This window comes from Pholis gunnellus (assembly GCF_910591455.1).
Source record: "Pholis gunnellus genome assembly, chromosome: 18".
Classification (NCBI taxonomy): domain Eukaryota; kingdom Metazoa; phylum Chordata; class Actinopteri; order Perciformes; family Pholidae; genus Pholis; species Pholis gunnellus.
Window position 1 is genome coordinate 10315427 of NC_136545.1, and position 14814 is coordinate 10330240.

General features: G+C 39.1%; 2 protein-coding genes across 2 annotated transcripts; one reads left to right on the forward strand and one right to left on the reverse strand.

The window, feature by feature from the left end:
- Positions 1-730: 730 nt before the first annotated feature.
- Positions 731-5082, reverse strand: clic3 (chloride intracellular channel 3). The gene is made up of 7 exons (XM_079178582.1): positions 4972-5082; positions 4667-4774; positions 3866-3975; positions 2278-2403; positions 2069-2175; positions 1806-1981; positions 731-1630 (listed from the first exon to the last, which is right to left on the reverse strand). The coding sequence occupies exons 2-7, from the start codon at positions 4724-4726 to the stop codon at positions 1469-1471; spliced, it is 741 nt and encodes a 246-aa protein (XP_079034708.1). The 5' UTR covers positions 4727-4774; positions 4972-5082; the 3' UTR covers positions 731-1468.
- A 4993-nt stretch (positions 5083-10075) lies between these two features.
- Positions 10076-14673, forward strand: fut7 (fucosyltransferase 7 (alpha (1,3) fucosyltransferase)). The gene is made up of 3 exons (XM_079179524.1): positions 10076-10201; positions 11756-11817; positions 13041-14673. The coding sequence occupies exons 2-3, from the start codon at positions 11791-11793 to the stop codon at positions 14133-14135; spliced, it is 1122 nt and encodes a 373-aa protein (XP_079035650.1). The 5' UTR covers positions 10076-10201; positions 11756-11790; the 3' UTR covers positions 14136-14673.
- The last annotated feature ends 141 nt before the right edge of the window (positions 14674-14814 follow it).

Here is a 14814-nt window from a genome sequence, read left to right on the forward strand (position 1 = left end):
CAAAGTTAGCAGGTAGCTCAAAGTTTTCTGTATGCTGTATGTCACTTGCTTAGCCCCGCCCACTTTATATAGTTCCACCAATAGCGTGTTTGATATCGATTGTTGTCTTGATGACGTGTAATGCTCTTGTCCAATCAGGAACGGCCCAGGCACGTGAGAGGTCTTCTGTCACACTGTATACAAACAATTTCAACACAAGGAGTAAGGATTGTATTAAATCAAATGGTGGAAAGTAGTTAAGTACATTTACTCAACTACTTTTCTTAAGTATAATGCTGGGGTGTTGTACTGTACTTGAGTATTCCCATTATATGCTACTTTATACTTCTTTTCTACTACATTTAAGGGGCAAATATAGTATTTTTTTACCCCACTACAATTATTTAACAGCTGTAGCTGTTACTTTGTAAACTAAAAGTTTAAAAAGTGCATAATAAATATGATGCATGGTTGTACAGTAAATATATTACAGTAACAGTTATATAACAGTATATAAAGTAGTTAAAATTAGCATTACCTTGAACAACAGAAATATCTAATGAATGTACAATATAGGTTAAATGTAAGATTAAAAGCTTTTATTATTTTATTACTTACTATTATGATATATAATTTATTTTATTAGCTTCCAGGCAACATACTGTATTACATATTTCCTGACATTTACATGTACATTTTTTTCACATTGACATAATTGCAAACTCACCAAATATTCATACAACCAACATGAAACTTTTTCACATAGTCTTTAATATATACCATGTCAAAATATATATTTTTCTCTTCACCCTGTTTAAATTTATGTCAAAATTAAACACAACTGAGTCACTACTGAGACACATGAAGTTATTTACACGGACAAAACAAATAAACAGGACGGAATGTAAACAATGATTAGGGTGACGAAAAAGATTTCTCATTTATGTTCCTTTTTAGTTTAAAAACCTACCATTAAAAGACACTTTAAAAGCAAAGAATATCTTTGGAATCTGCCTTATCTACAGCCAACATATGATATTTAATCTAAAGTTGCATCTGACTTAGTATCAACATGTCATTAATAAATTGCAATCAACATCATGTATTTACTTGGACACAATATATGCATGCACAACAAGACATAACATAAATATTCTCTGGGATTTACAGCGCTTTCGTTCTCATACCATGGTTAAATAAAATGTATTAAGCAATCTACATAAGAACAACCAGGGTATGCAACAGTACATAAATACAAATACAAATTGTAAGCAACTTTGAAGTAGCACTTGGCAAATTAAAACCCAATTGACGAAAACAACAATACTTTTTAACGAAAGCTAATTATTGAACAATTTTTATTATCGAGACTCTCATTTTGACACAAATAAAACATAAATCATGTACAGTTTTCAGACATTGTGTCACCTTTTTTCTGTTGTTCCCTGCATTACTCGCTCTATTCTTCTTTGTTCTCACTTACACTGCTTTATTTCAGGTACTTTGCAACAGCTTTGTAGGCAGTGCGGATCTCTGAGTCCTTTGGGCAGGTGTAACGAAACTGATCTTGTTTGTAGGCATTATCCAGGTAACGTGTCAGACCTTTCAGCTCTGTAGGGATGGAAAAGTCGCGGTACTGCTTGCACACCACCTGCGGGAAGACGGGTTTTAGGATTATATTATTTGCAAAAAGACACCAGGAGAACTTAAAGTCCTGGAACAGCTCAATATGACTTAGAACTAATCTTTATCCATAAGATAATAATTTGTTGATCTCTGTCCCAATGATGGAAAGGAAGTTTTTGTACTGCTAAAAATGTGCCCACCTTGATAATATTGAGTTTGGGAAGCAAGTTGCAGTCTGCCAAGGCGAGGGTGTCACCATCCAGGAAGCAGCGTGAAGACACAGTGGCATTCGGGTTCTGGTCCAGTTCATAGGGGAGAGGAGTCTCCAGGTACATGTTCAGCTTAACCAGAGTTGACAGAAATTTTTTCTCTAGCCCTGAAAGAGTGGAGAGGTCTCCATCATGTGGTTGTGTACAGAAATGACTGTTCATTTATTTTTGAAATATCCAACTAATGCCCTTACCTTCATTTTTTACAGGAAAAGGATTTTTTATATATCCTGAGAAATTTCGGAAGATGTCTTCTCCAGCATTGTTGGACTCTTTGTATCGACAGCACAACTTGGGAAACCTGCCATTGGTGGAATGAACGTGTGTCAGTGCAATAATGAATAGAATATTTAATGTGTTTCAAGATAAATACTTGACAGAAAACATGCTATAGTCTACTCACTCTGGTGGGGCTAACTTTTCCTCCAGGAACTCCTCAATCTTGTTCGTGTCTGTTTTGACGTCGTCGTTGTAGAGGAGGAATGGCGGCTGAGAGCCTGGAGCCAGAGCCTTCAGCACATCAGGTGCCCTGCAACAGAACAGCAAACGACAAACAAGTTAAGCTCACCAAAGATGGTCAAATGACAACAATGACAAAGGAGTACAAAAGGGATAATGAGCTCACGTTTATGGGTTGATTTCCTTTACAGTTTCATCTAATTTACCTAAGATACATTTCCCAATTAGATCTTATTGTTTTATTCTTACTATTTGTACTATTATTGTTGTTAATATTGTTATTATTATTAGTTGTAGTAGTAGTAGTAGTCCTTTTCATTATTGTTGGTCAAACATTAAAACTACGTTTGGAACAAATATAGCTAGATTTAAAAAACAAATATGCAACAAAGCCACTCCCCCAAAATTATTATTATGATCGTAAACATATGCCCGGTTAGCTGTCAAGCTTGCCGCTTGTTGATGATTCCGGTGACACAATAAGTGCACGCACAAAGTGCTAGCAGATTGGCAGGTAGGTAGACATGCCGTTCAACAGGCTTATTGTAGTCCTGCCACACAGATGCCTGATTTCTTTCTCTTTCTTTGTCAGAGCATTTGATTTATTGATTGGTTGGTATTTTTGTTTGTAGTTTTTATGTTCCTTCATGTGACTGGATGTTCTCAAGGTATATCCATTTCATCCTCATCCTTGTATACAGGACTGTCTCAGAAAATTAGAATATTGTGATAAAGTTCTTTATTTTGTGTAATGCAATTAAAAAAACAAAAATGTCATGCATTCTGGATTCATTACAAATCAACTGAAATATTGCAAGCCTTTTATTCTTTTAATATTGCTGATTATGGCTTACAGCTTAAGAAAACTCAAATATCCTATCTCTAAATATTAGAATATCATGAAAAAGTATACTAGTAGGGTATTCAACTAATCACTTGAATCGTCTAATTAACTCGAAACACCTGCAAGGGTTTCCTGAGCCTTGAAAAACACTCAGCTTGGTTCAGTAAACTAAATCACACGTATGGGGATTATCACAATATTCTAATTTTCTGAGACAGTCCTGTATGTTTGTCTGTCATAATATCATTGTTCCCCTGTTGTAAATATTGTACCCTTTTCAACCATGTGAGTAACACAGGCTGCAGTCCCTCTGCAAACCCTGCACTCTGGACAGAGGAATGAAATATTGAAGTGCAGTAAAATGCTTAATACTCAAACATCGTTATTGTTTCCTTCCAACAGTAACACTTTTTTTTAATAGGAGCATTTTCTTGTGAGTTGTATGTCCCGTATCAACTCTTTATGTGCAATTACCTTGAAATATAGTGGTTGTGAACAATAAGATGAACACCTAAAAAAATATAATACAATGCAAATGCCATAAGTGTTTATTTTTGCTCGGACTACATTGCAAAGGGAGTTGCTGTTTCTTGTTGTATTTCATCACATTATTTTGTGAGTCGTAAATACCAACACAAAACCAATACATTTTACTTCGGGAAAAAGAAAAAAAAAGATGTGTTCTCACCGCTTCATGTCCACAGTGGTGAGGGTAAAGTTGACCCCTTTCAACCAAAGAATCATGAAGAGTCTCTGACTGAAAGGACAGTTCCCCACACTCTCACCATCGACACTGGCCTGACAGACAAACATACATAACATTATGAACACATACACTTCTCATTACTTGCAAACAGTGACGTTAAATCATTTGTTTTTGAAATAGGACACCAATAAGTTGGTTCCGGCATCAGATCAGGGTTGAAATGTACCTGACCAGATCATGAATCTGGCACAGGTATTCTTGTCGAGCCTGCTCTGCTCTCACAGTTTAAACCAACCACTGAGGAATTTCAAATGGTGAGTTGAGGCCGATTTACACCCAGATTAAACAACCCAGTATTCACATATTGTCTCTGCTGGCTCATACATTTCCCACTACAGCCTGTTGTTGAGTCACAGGCTTTTGTTGTGGAGACAAATTATTTTTTGAAAGGGCAGGACACAGGTTTCCAAACTGGACAGGCCTCTTTTTAGTTTCTACTGCTCACCACAAGTATCCACTCTGATACGTTCCAGAAATAACAAGAGATGGATATACTGAGATTAAACACTGAAGCAATTAATGAAAAATAACATTAAAGCAGACACATTTTGACCTAGAAATTGTCTTTTGTCTATAGCTACTAGAGAAGATGTGGGTAAAGATAAAACAAAACTACAAATATAGTTATATATTCATTTAAATAACTGCAAGGTTGCTGAAAAAATATATAAATAACAAATAGATGTACTGCACCCCACACATCACAACTATTTTAGGTCTTACCTTAACAAAGAGTTCAATCTTAGGGCTCTCATCCGTCATTTCTTTCTGTTTCGTCGTCATAATGTCCACTTAATCTATTGGATCCACAAAATGGTCTCGTTTCAGTCCCTGTCAATGCAAAAGCAAGTCAGTTATAAAAGTAAAAATAAATCTGTGACTTGGAATTTTACATTCCTGTGTAATTAGGACTATTTTGCTCGCTTATTCTTTCACACACACACACACACACACATACACACGTCACTCTTTCACAGTTTTAATGAAATCGGTGGTAAGATGTGTTACTGAAGCATACGTATACTCACAGTCAGCACTGGATCCGAGAACACTGCTTTCACCTCTCCCTCTCTTCACTCCCTTCCCTTCTGTGTGTGTGTTTCTTTTTGTTTGTCCTTCACCACACCTGTCATGCTCTGAGAGGCAGGCCACACCCCCTCTGGCCTTTCCAGTCAGACCAGCAGATCTGGATGTCTCCTCTCAGCCTGTCAGCCTTCCAGGGTATTCTCTGAAAGAAGTCTTCCACTCTCAATCTGTGACTGTCTCAGTCAGTCCACTTTGGTCCTTAGCTATCTCTGTTTTCCCCTGTTTGCTTTCTGTCACTTACTCTCTACTGTAATAAGTCAGTGGCAGCCATATCAGTGTTTTTTCCAAAAGACAAATGAGAATAAAGCCATAGAATTTGATTGATTTAAGGCTTTGTGCAGCTATAGAATAATGTATAATTAAAATGTTGATTTACAATGATTGTATGACACAACTCATTTTATTTCCTTCAAGTGCTTAAATCCCTGTGTGCCCTATATGGCCAGAAGTATGTGTGAACATTACAAATATATGTGACTGAACATCTCAAAAGTAATTAAAATGCTGCTACAAAAGCCTCCGCTCCTTGGATTTCAGGCTGTCAACAAGATTTTTGCTCCCATTCAGCCTCAACGCCATCAATAAGGCCGGTCACTGATGTTGGGCAATGAAGCCTGGCATGCAGGCGTCACTCCAATTCATCCCCAGAGGTGTTGGATGGGGTTGAGCTCTGTGCTCTGTGCCTGCGGGCCTTCCACAAACTGTTAACACAAAATTGGAATAATGTTACATCAAAAATATATATTGTATCAAATGTTAAGATTTGTCTTCATTGGAACAAAACAAAGGTGCACAAAAGTATGTATCCACATACTTTGGGCAGTTTCTTATTGTGTCAGAAAGATATTGAGGAAATGTTCACACTGAGTGAGGACTCGTTTTAAAGTTTGTGGATGCTATCTCTACAGTTTCACAACAAAAGAGATTCACTTCCATGAAATAAAATACCTGCCTTTATCTTTATTAATAGTTAGAATCTAGAAATAGAGTTATCAATAGTGTCTTTGTAGTTTGGTGTCTCTTGCTTGTTCCCTGTCTTCCTCTTAGTTTGACGTGTTTGTTTTGCCTTCATCCCGCAGCCTACTTTTAGTTGTTGTTCCGCATTCATGACTGGCAGGGACTGCTTTCATGTAGCAGGTATTCATGAGGTTTCAGTGATTGGAGAGAGGAGGCAGAAACACCCCTCAAGCAAGTTGACATAAAGTAAAACAATGTAGCAAGCTGAGAGGAGTGAGACAAAGCTCCCCTAATAGAAAGACACAGATTGGTGGAGATATGTCATTACATAGGCGAGGATGCACTAGAGAGGAAATCATGAGGGCGTGATAGCATTCACCTATGACTCTGTGCTGTGGAATCCACAAATTGGACGGATAGGTTGTACAAGGTTAACTAAAGTAATTTCCTGTTTAGTACCGTCATGTTAGAGATCTCCCTGAAAGGTATTCTCCTTTACACTTAATCGTCCCTGATAACACTAGAGAGGAACAAAACAAAATGTCCTGTTGTTGATACTGCTGTTGTTGAAGCCGACTGATAATCTTACATAAATAATGAGTGTAATGATACAATGTGTTTTGTTGTACAGTATAGATACAATTATAGAACTTCACTGTTGTTTGAGCAGCTTCAAAGAACTTTAGATATCTTATTCAACATACACACCACGAAGAACAGTGAACTGTAGAGCAACAAGCACAAACTAACTGTACAAAAGACAACATGCATTATAAGGACAACAAAAACAGAACAGGCAAAATAAAAGATTTTGACCCTACAAAGAGAAGGCATACAAAAGAATTAAACAATGTACCTATTGGACAAGACAATGAGCTACACCAGTAGTTCTTAATCTTTAAGACATTAGAGCCTTTAATGCAAAGCTATGTTTATGTTCCTTGGCCTTGTCACGGGTTGCATACAAGTGATGTTCCCTCCTCAGGTTGTTACATTTGAATGGTTTTTAGAAGCATCGAGAGAGAAGCTATCTAGTATTCCATATTAATAGAAAGGTAGAGTGCAGATCTCCTGAGTCTGCAACAACCACTGCTGTATTGTGTGATTGAATAAATACAACTCACAATTGGCTAACTCCCCGTCTAGACACTAACAGGCTGTAAGGCGTCGTAAAACACACTTCATTCAAAAATCAAAACCAAGTTGCGATGTACGCAGGCGATAAAAACAATAAGGAACCACTGGGCTAAAAGGCAGCCTTTACCTTACTAATACAAAATAAAATATGTGAAATAAGTGTCACGATGCAGTGTTTGCTGAGCTTCATGGAGAATTTAGTGGATTGTAATGCTCAATTTATGAATTGCTTCCAGAAGAGAATAAAGGAAACAATCACACACAGTGGTATTTAACAAGGGTCACAGGGAAAACTTATTTTTTTGTCTTTGTTGCTCATAGCAAGCACAATCCAGATGCTGATCTCTTGAAAATAATTCATTTTTAAATCCGTATACTAAAGGCCAGCCACGGGTACTTGTAAGACGTTGCCAACATGGACCCTAAGAGTTGGTACAGTAAGGCAAAGCAACCTTTGCAACAATATTTTGGAATCAATATCCTTATTGCTTCAGTCTACCTGGACAAGGCATTGAATGGGCCCACGCTCGAGTCAGAAGATAGGCCAGCACTTCAGTAGTATGCCCAGTTCATGCGCAGAAGATCTGAATGATGTGAAAAATGCATCCCACATGCAAACTTTTGTCTCAAAGCTTCCATTCAGACTGAGAGTAACTTTACACTCAGTCTGAATTTAGCTTAGACAAGCAAGACAAGACAACGTTTCCCCAAATGAAATCTGGCTCAGCATATAAGAGTAGCTTTAGAGTTTTGACCAAAGAGGAACCAGCACCTAGTCGGACTCCAGTCACAGCAGCAACAACCAAGAAAGTACTGCAAAAATGACCACGTAACATAGGCCGTGAAGAACTGAACAATGAGAAACGTAAGGAGAAGGTTCAATGCTTCAAAGCCAAAGGACGCTTTTTTGGGTGCGTTAACAAAGGTCATGTAAGCAAAGACTGTAGAAAGAGCTCATTGAAACATCCCACAATGTTGCACGTTGAAAGAACAAAATCAGAAGAATTTGGATGATCTTTTAAAACAGAGAATTAGGTTGAAAGGCGAAGACGACCCTTTCAGGTTTAATAAGCTTGAAAACTCAGACTGTCACAAGAAGAGCCATGTTCTCCATTGTGTCTTCTGTTTACGATCCTATATACTTGCTCCATTCACCTTCACAGCAAAGTATATCTTGCAAGAACTGAACTGTGGATGGAATGATGCAATTCCAAATGGTTATCATCTCAAATGGTGATGGTTCATTGGACTGCAACAAATGGGCAACAAGATTGGTAAATGCATCAAACCAAAGGACTTTGGAGAGATTTCATCCTCTTAACATCACAATTTCTGTTACACAAGCGAGAAAGGTTATGTTGTCATAACCGAACAATGAATGCTGTAAATGTAGTTGCATTTCACAGCATTTCTCTTTGGGTAAGCAACAATGGCGCCCTTGAAAAAGTTGACAAATCCAAGACTGGAATTGACTTGGCCTATCTTAGCAATTAAAGTTGACAGAATTTTGAATAAGGAACTATAAAACCCACCAATGAAATCAGCACTTCTCTTGAAATTTTGAAAAAAAAAAAACTTCAATGAGATCCCAGACATTCGTTCCTAACCGCATTGGAGTCATCAGAGAGTCAACCAATGATAATCAGCGGTGACATATTGGCACCAAAGGTAATCCAGCACACGAAACCTTCCGTGGAATGACAGCCGAGGCATTCCTGAAGCACGATGTTTAGATAAGCAGTCGTTCTAAGTTCCTTCTTACACGTCTTGAGGATATTGGATCAGTCTCCAGTGACAATCCTGTAATAAAGACAAAGTCACAGTCAATGTAGTCCAAACAACACCACTGTGTGCAATCATGGACCAAACTCCAAAGAACAGAAACATGGTTTCTCCGTTTAAAAGCATTATTGCTGACATAAAAGTCAAAGAACAAGACCAAGCAAAGCAAGAACAAATTATTAAAAGTGAAATGAGAACTTTCAGAAGTTTCTAAGTTTCCGTGTTCCTAAGGAGCAGATCCACTTTATTTAGTCTCAAAACCCGAGCACATACACAGACTTAGCGCGCTCACGTGAACAGTGTCCTCGCCCCTGAGAGGGAGACTTCTGCTTTGCATTCACAAATGCAGTCCAACGACTTGCAACTGCTCACCACTTGCTCGCTTGACAAGTTGACTTTTTTAGACTTTGGAGCCTGTGATGACAGTGGCTGATGTGTCAGCTCCATTGATTTGTTTCGGAGATAAATCAATGGAAATCAACAGACAGTTGTCCCCTGTTTGTCTCTCTCTGTCGGTCTCTCCCGGCTCCTGGCTTCCTGATTGCTGCCAAGCTGTTTCACCTGCCCCAAAACCAGCACTGCAGTATAGCAACCCTGGCTTTCCTCCAAGTGCTTGATAAATTGTTGCATCAGTTACAGCGGTGGTCTTACATTTTTAACTGATACTGGGTGTCTCAGTATCATCCCCCTTCCTGCTTGCTTCCCCGTGCAACCTCAGCCCTGTCCACCTTGCTCATCTTTTGCATCACCCGAGTGCTTTTCAATAAATCTGTTAAAACATCTGTCTCCCAGTTGTGCTTGGGTCCACCTTTTGCACTAAATCTTAACACCAAGTGTATAACTTTAGAGGAATCAAACGAGCACAATCAACACACAAAGAAAAATAGGGCATTTACCCATTCAGTGCCTTTGCCACAATTAATTTTTTGCACTGCACATGAATGTACATTGTACTAACTTATAAAACAGCAACTGTGATTTGTGTGGTCAATAAATACCACATTCTACATACATTTTATTCTCCACAACATAGCTACACGGATGACTCACATGGTGTGGGCTCACCCTTGTGTAACCCACATCTTTTTCTGTTGACGCTTCCTCTTTTCCTGTCGGTGCACATGTGTGCAAAAGCCTTCTGATGTGATCAGTAGTTTATTTTAGAGAGTTGCCAAAGAGACTGCGTTTTTGGTTTGCAAGCGATTCAAGACCAGCATCATGTTTCTACCAGCAGCGACCAAAACTGGCATCAGTGTTGACTGAGGTTGGTGGACTGACCGCTCAGCCGTTGATCAGGTGAGTGGAGGAAGCTTGGGGTTCTCTTTGACATGAATCCCTCTGGTCAATGTGGTCTGACTTCGAAAATGTGCTGTTTTCACATACGTATACTAGTTCACTGTAGGTGAATGAATACATTCAGGGTGGAAAGTCAATTGGTGTGCCCGATGCAGCTTCTAACGCTGAACTGCAAACAGTGCCACTGCCATCATTAATCTTTCACCACATCCTGCTCACAAATTGTCTTGATGTCTCAACTATAGAGGCTAACTTAAGAAATACTGATTGTAAGAATAACCCATCGTATCTGAAAGCCCTCGTGTCTTAATCTCTAACCTCTGCAGGCAGATATTGTTATGCTATTCCACAAAGACAGTGTGTACATAAAGCTGTCTTTGTAGACTAATAGGTTTCAGAAACTCACTTTTCTTAACACATGACAAATCGCCCCTCTCTTGTTCTTGTTAGTTACATTTTAAGTCTTCAAAGTAAGGGAATAAAACAAACTTTAACTTTGCAGGTTTTCTATGGTATCAGATGGAAATGTCTACTTTTACATTCTCAAAAGCTTGATATATCCCTTTTTAACAAATGTCAAATCTATGGGACTAAAAACACAGAGGATTTTTTAAGAGCAACTTGTTGTAGATTCCACAGGTTGAATAATACATTTGTATATAATTATGGACAGAATCTGTGTTCTGATGTTTTTAGATTGTAAGGATTACAGATACTTGAACCCAAAAGCACAACTCAGAGACAAGAAATTAGTTCGCTTTTTACTTGTTTTCAGGCAGGGTCAAAACCAGGAGGTCAGTCCGAACGGGCAAACAAATCCGATAAGGGGCAGGCAAAAATCCAAGGTCAAAAACAGGAAAACAGGCAGAACAAGAACAATATAAAGATACGCTGGAGAACTTGGCACTAACACACAAGACAATCTGGCAGGGAACAAGTGCAAGTGAGGGGACCTAAATAGAGAGGGCTAACGAGGGAATGGGTGAGATGGGTGTGGAGGACCAGATGAGGGGAATCAGAGGTGAATGGTAGGATCTGAAATGACAGGAGAGTTACTAAAACAAGCAGAGAGGATGAAAACAAACTAATATGAAGGGGAATTCGTGACACCTTTTAGTCCTGCGTGAGTCTTCATCTGGTCCTTATCTGCGCACTGTTCAGTTAAATGTCCTTTTTCTTTTTCCTGTCTTACGCAATGTGGAAACCTGTGGTTTGATTTCTGGGATCTTTTGCACAACCATTATTTCTTAAAATGTCACAGAGGAAACGCACCGTACAGCAGTAAGGCTAGCAACTAGAAGAAGAGAGAAGTTTTTCTATGACTGAACGATTGAATTTTAAAGTAATAGATGGTATTTCATCATCATTGCCAATCAATATTTTGAATTTCATTCTTTCCTTAGACATTACAGAGAATATTTTCAATGAAACAGCATGAAATGTTTGTACAGAAGTGGTAACTGATTGTGAAATGATGTGAATGAATGGATATTTTCCTGCTTTGGCTACAGCACTCATAACTTTCTCCTAATATTCTCCTTTTTTTGTCCACAGGTTTCTCTTGATTCATTGTTGAGCAGAAAACCGTCATGGACTCTAAGTGGAAGTATCTGATGGTGAGTCCTCATTTCAATCATAACTTCAGTTGGTCAATTAGAGACAGATCTGATGTCCACACAGACTGGAGCTAAACCTGCATGACTTGTACAAAAATGTGTGTTCACCCTTCAGTAACCCAAAGGAAAATTATTTGGTTTCCATTCAGTTTGGTTCACGCAGTCACGACTGCCACACCCTGACAATCTGCCTTTGAGATGGTAGCCTATTTTTCCTGTTTACATGTCAGTGCCAGGTCACACAAGTGTTACTGTCTGTGGGCCTCCAGTAGTAAACTTTAGTAGATTTTGAATGAAAACCTGATGTAGTCTTTGATTAAATACAATGTTTTCCTGACCCTGGAGTTACTTTTCATGCATTCATTAAGCCTATTCGTCCATCCAAGGGTGACTCTAGTGCTCAACTGTTTTCATCCTAAAGGATAGAGGAATAATGAAAAATGATCAGCTTTAAAAGCTCTACAATTTGCACATCATATTTACTTTCTAAGGAGGCCCAGGAGAGCCTCATTCCAATGTTACCTCTTATTAGGAGGTTAGTGACAAATTTATTTTAACTAGTCGCAAAATACTCTACAAGACTATTCAGAATAACATTAGAGCCTTTCTTGAATATGCTGTCTTGGTTGATACAAATAGATTATGTTTGTATGGATTTTGGATAGAAATTAATCTTAAATTGTTGGTATTGTAAAGATGGGATAAATTCTGAATTTGTCATTGGTTTCCATATATACCGGTGCAAGATAAAAAGCAATTAGCAAATTTGGGGGGGGGGGGGGGGGGTTATGCTTCTGGGTTAGGGTATAAAGATGACAGGAAATGGGGGGAGAGATGGGGAATGACATGAACCACAGATCCCCATCCGGACTCAAACTGAGAACATTGTGGTTCATCGTCAGTGCTTTAACCTCAACACCTCCAGGTCATTCACACATTGATTTAAAAAGCCAGCGCTGCATTAACTTACTGGCGTGGTATTTTTTAGCATATGGAAATAAATGGAAACTGAATGCATGAAACAGTAAGGAAGGTACATCCAAATTTCTAAAACACGGCAGAAAATTTTGCAAAATCATTGAATGTGATGTTATGTGATTTGTAATAAACTAAACCTGCAAAAATCACTGATATGGTGACTTAACATCTGCTTTAACAAAAGGTAAATTCACAAAACCTCATCGCTCCTTTATGATCCTATTTCTTAATTCCTTTTGTGACAGGGGTGTGTAAGAAGGGTGCGTAAGAGGATTGTACTCAGCTCAATGAAGAAGCGCCTCCTCCTCTCCTTTCTCTGTGTTTTACCACTGTGTCTTTTCAATGGATGGCCGAGAAGATTCCAGGCACTGAAAGCCGTAAATCTGACCACCTTCGATGACGGGAAGAGCAGTAGAAACGTCACCATCCTGCTGTGGTACTGGCCCTTCAGGACGTCATACAGCCTGAGGGGTGACGTGTGCTGGGACCTCTATCGTATCCCTCGCTGTAGACTGGTGGACCAGCGCTCCCTGTTCCCCTCAGCTGATGTGGTCGTGTTCCACAACGTAGAGCTGGCAATGGGACAGCAGAAGCTGCCCCTGAACCTCTCACGACCACAGGGCCAGAGGTGGGCCTGGATGTCCCTGGAAGCCCCTGTTTCCAATGGAAAATTGTTGCAGTATGCAAATATCTTCAACATGACCATCACCTACAGGAAAGATGCTGATATCCCAATACCCTATGGCGAACTGCTACCAAAGGAGGCTGAAGGAGATCTGGTTGAAGAAGTCCCTCTGAATAAGAGCTTCCTGGTCTGTTGGGTGGTCAGCAACTTCAGGAGCCATCACAGGAGAAGCAAAGTGTACAAAGAGCTCAAAGCCACAGTTCCTGTAACGGTTTACGGCCGCTGGACAAAGAGACCCCTCCTCTCTGATGCCCTCTTACCTACAATCTCTCGCTGCTACTTCTATTTGGCTATGGAGAACTCGGTCACCAAAGATTATGTCACAGAGAAGCTGTGGAGGAATGCTTTCCATGGCGGGGCGGTGCCTGTCGTCCTGGGACCACCATTGGACGACTACAAAGCTGTGGCTCCACCTAATTCTTTCATCCATGTTGATGAGTTTGCATCAGTTAAAGACTTAGGAAAGTATCTACAAGAGCTCGCAGAGGACAAGAAACGCTACAATGAATATTTTACCTGGAAACATCAGTGGAAAGTGAAGCTGTACACAGACTGGAGGGAGAGACTGTGTAAGATATGCACGCAGTACAACAGTTTACCTCATGAGAAAGTTTACTCCAACCTAGAGGCCTGGGTCAATGCCAATGACTCCTGAGCTTGCATAAATGTGTCTCACTTACTACATAGACAAATTAGCATCCTTGAGATTTAGGAAACCTGTATACGTACATACATGCATACAACTGACATGCTTGAACAACTTCATATTAAGAATAATGATGAAGTGAATTAAACCATAGTACCGATATCCCTAGCACTATATAACAAGCAACCTCTAGGGTTAAAAGAATAGTCTAACATTTTGGGAAATTTGCTTATTCGCCTTCTTGCCTGAGAGTTAGAAAGATTGATACCATTGAGAGTGGCTATTCCTTTAAATTGAACTCAACACGATACACTTTGAGGGCACTGATATGAACACAGGCCCATACTGTACCATTCAACAAGCAGGCATTTTACATTTGCACTGCATGTAATAAATGTATGATTTTATGACGTCCTGTTTATTTCACCGTATACACCATATACTAATTGTGATATCAACGCTTGACTTCCTCAATCAAATGTAAAACGGTATTTTTTCTAACTGTGGGTAATGACTCAGTTTGTTGAGATGTCTCATTGAGATTAAAGACACCGTCGGCACTATTCAGTTCTTCAGACTCTTCTTTCATATTGTTTATAAGTTAAGATGTTGGACTTTAAGAGTAGTCTAATTAAACTGCAAGTGCACGAAAGTGTTGAACTTAAGCAAAAACTTTACTGGAGAAAAA

What these genes read in the sequence shown, in the direction of transcription:
- clic3 (XM_079178582.1), bottom strand. Translation starts at nt 4,726, where the DNA reads ATGACGACGAAACAGAAAGAAATGACGGATGAGAGCCCTAAGATTGAA. An exon ending in TTTTCCTGTAAAAAATGAAG is followed by an intron (nt 1,982 to 2,068) that starts GTAAGGGCATTA and finishes CCACTCTTTCAG; the next exon opens with GGCTAGAGAAAAAATTTCTG. An exon ending in CCAAACTCAATATTATCAAG is followed by an intron (nt 1,631 to 1,805) that starts GTGGGCACATTT and finishes GTCTTCCCGCAG; the next exon opens with GTGGTGTGCAAGCAGTACCG.
- fut7 (XM_079179524.1), top strand. Translation starts at nt 11,791, where the DNA reads ATGGACTCTAAGTGGAAGTATCTGATG. An exon ending in CTAAGTGGAAGTATCTGATG is followed by an intron (nt 11,818 to 13,040) that starts GTGAGTCCTCAT and finishes CTTTTGTGACAG; the next exon opens with GGGTGTGTAAGAAGGGTGCG.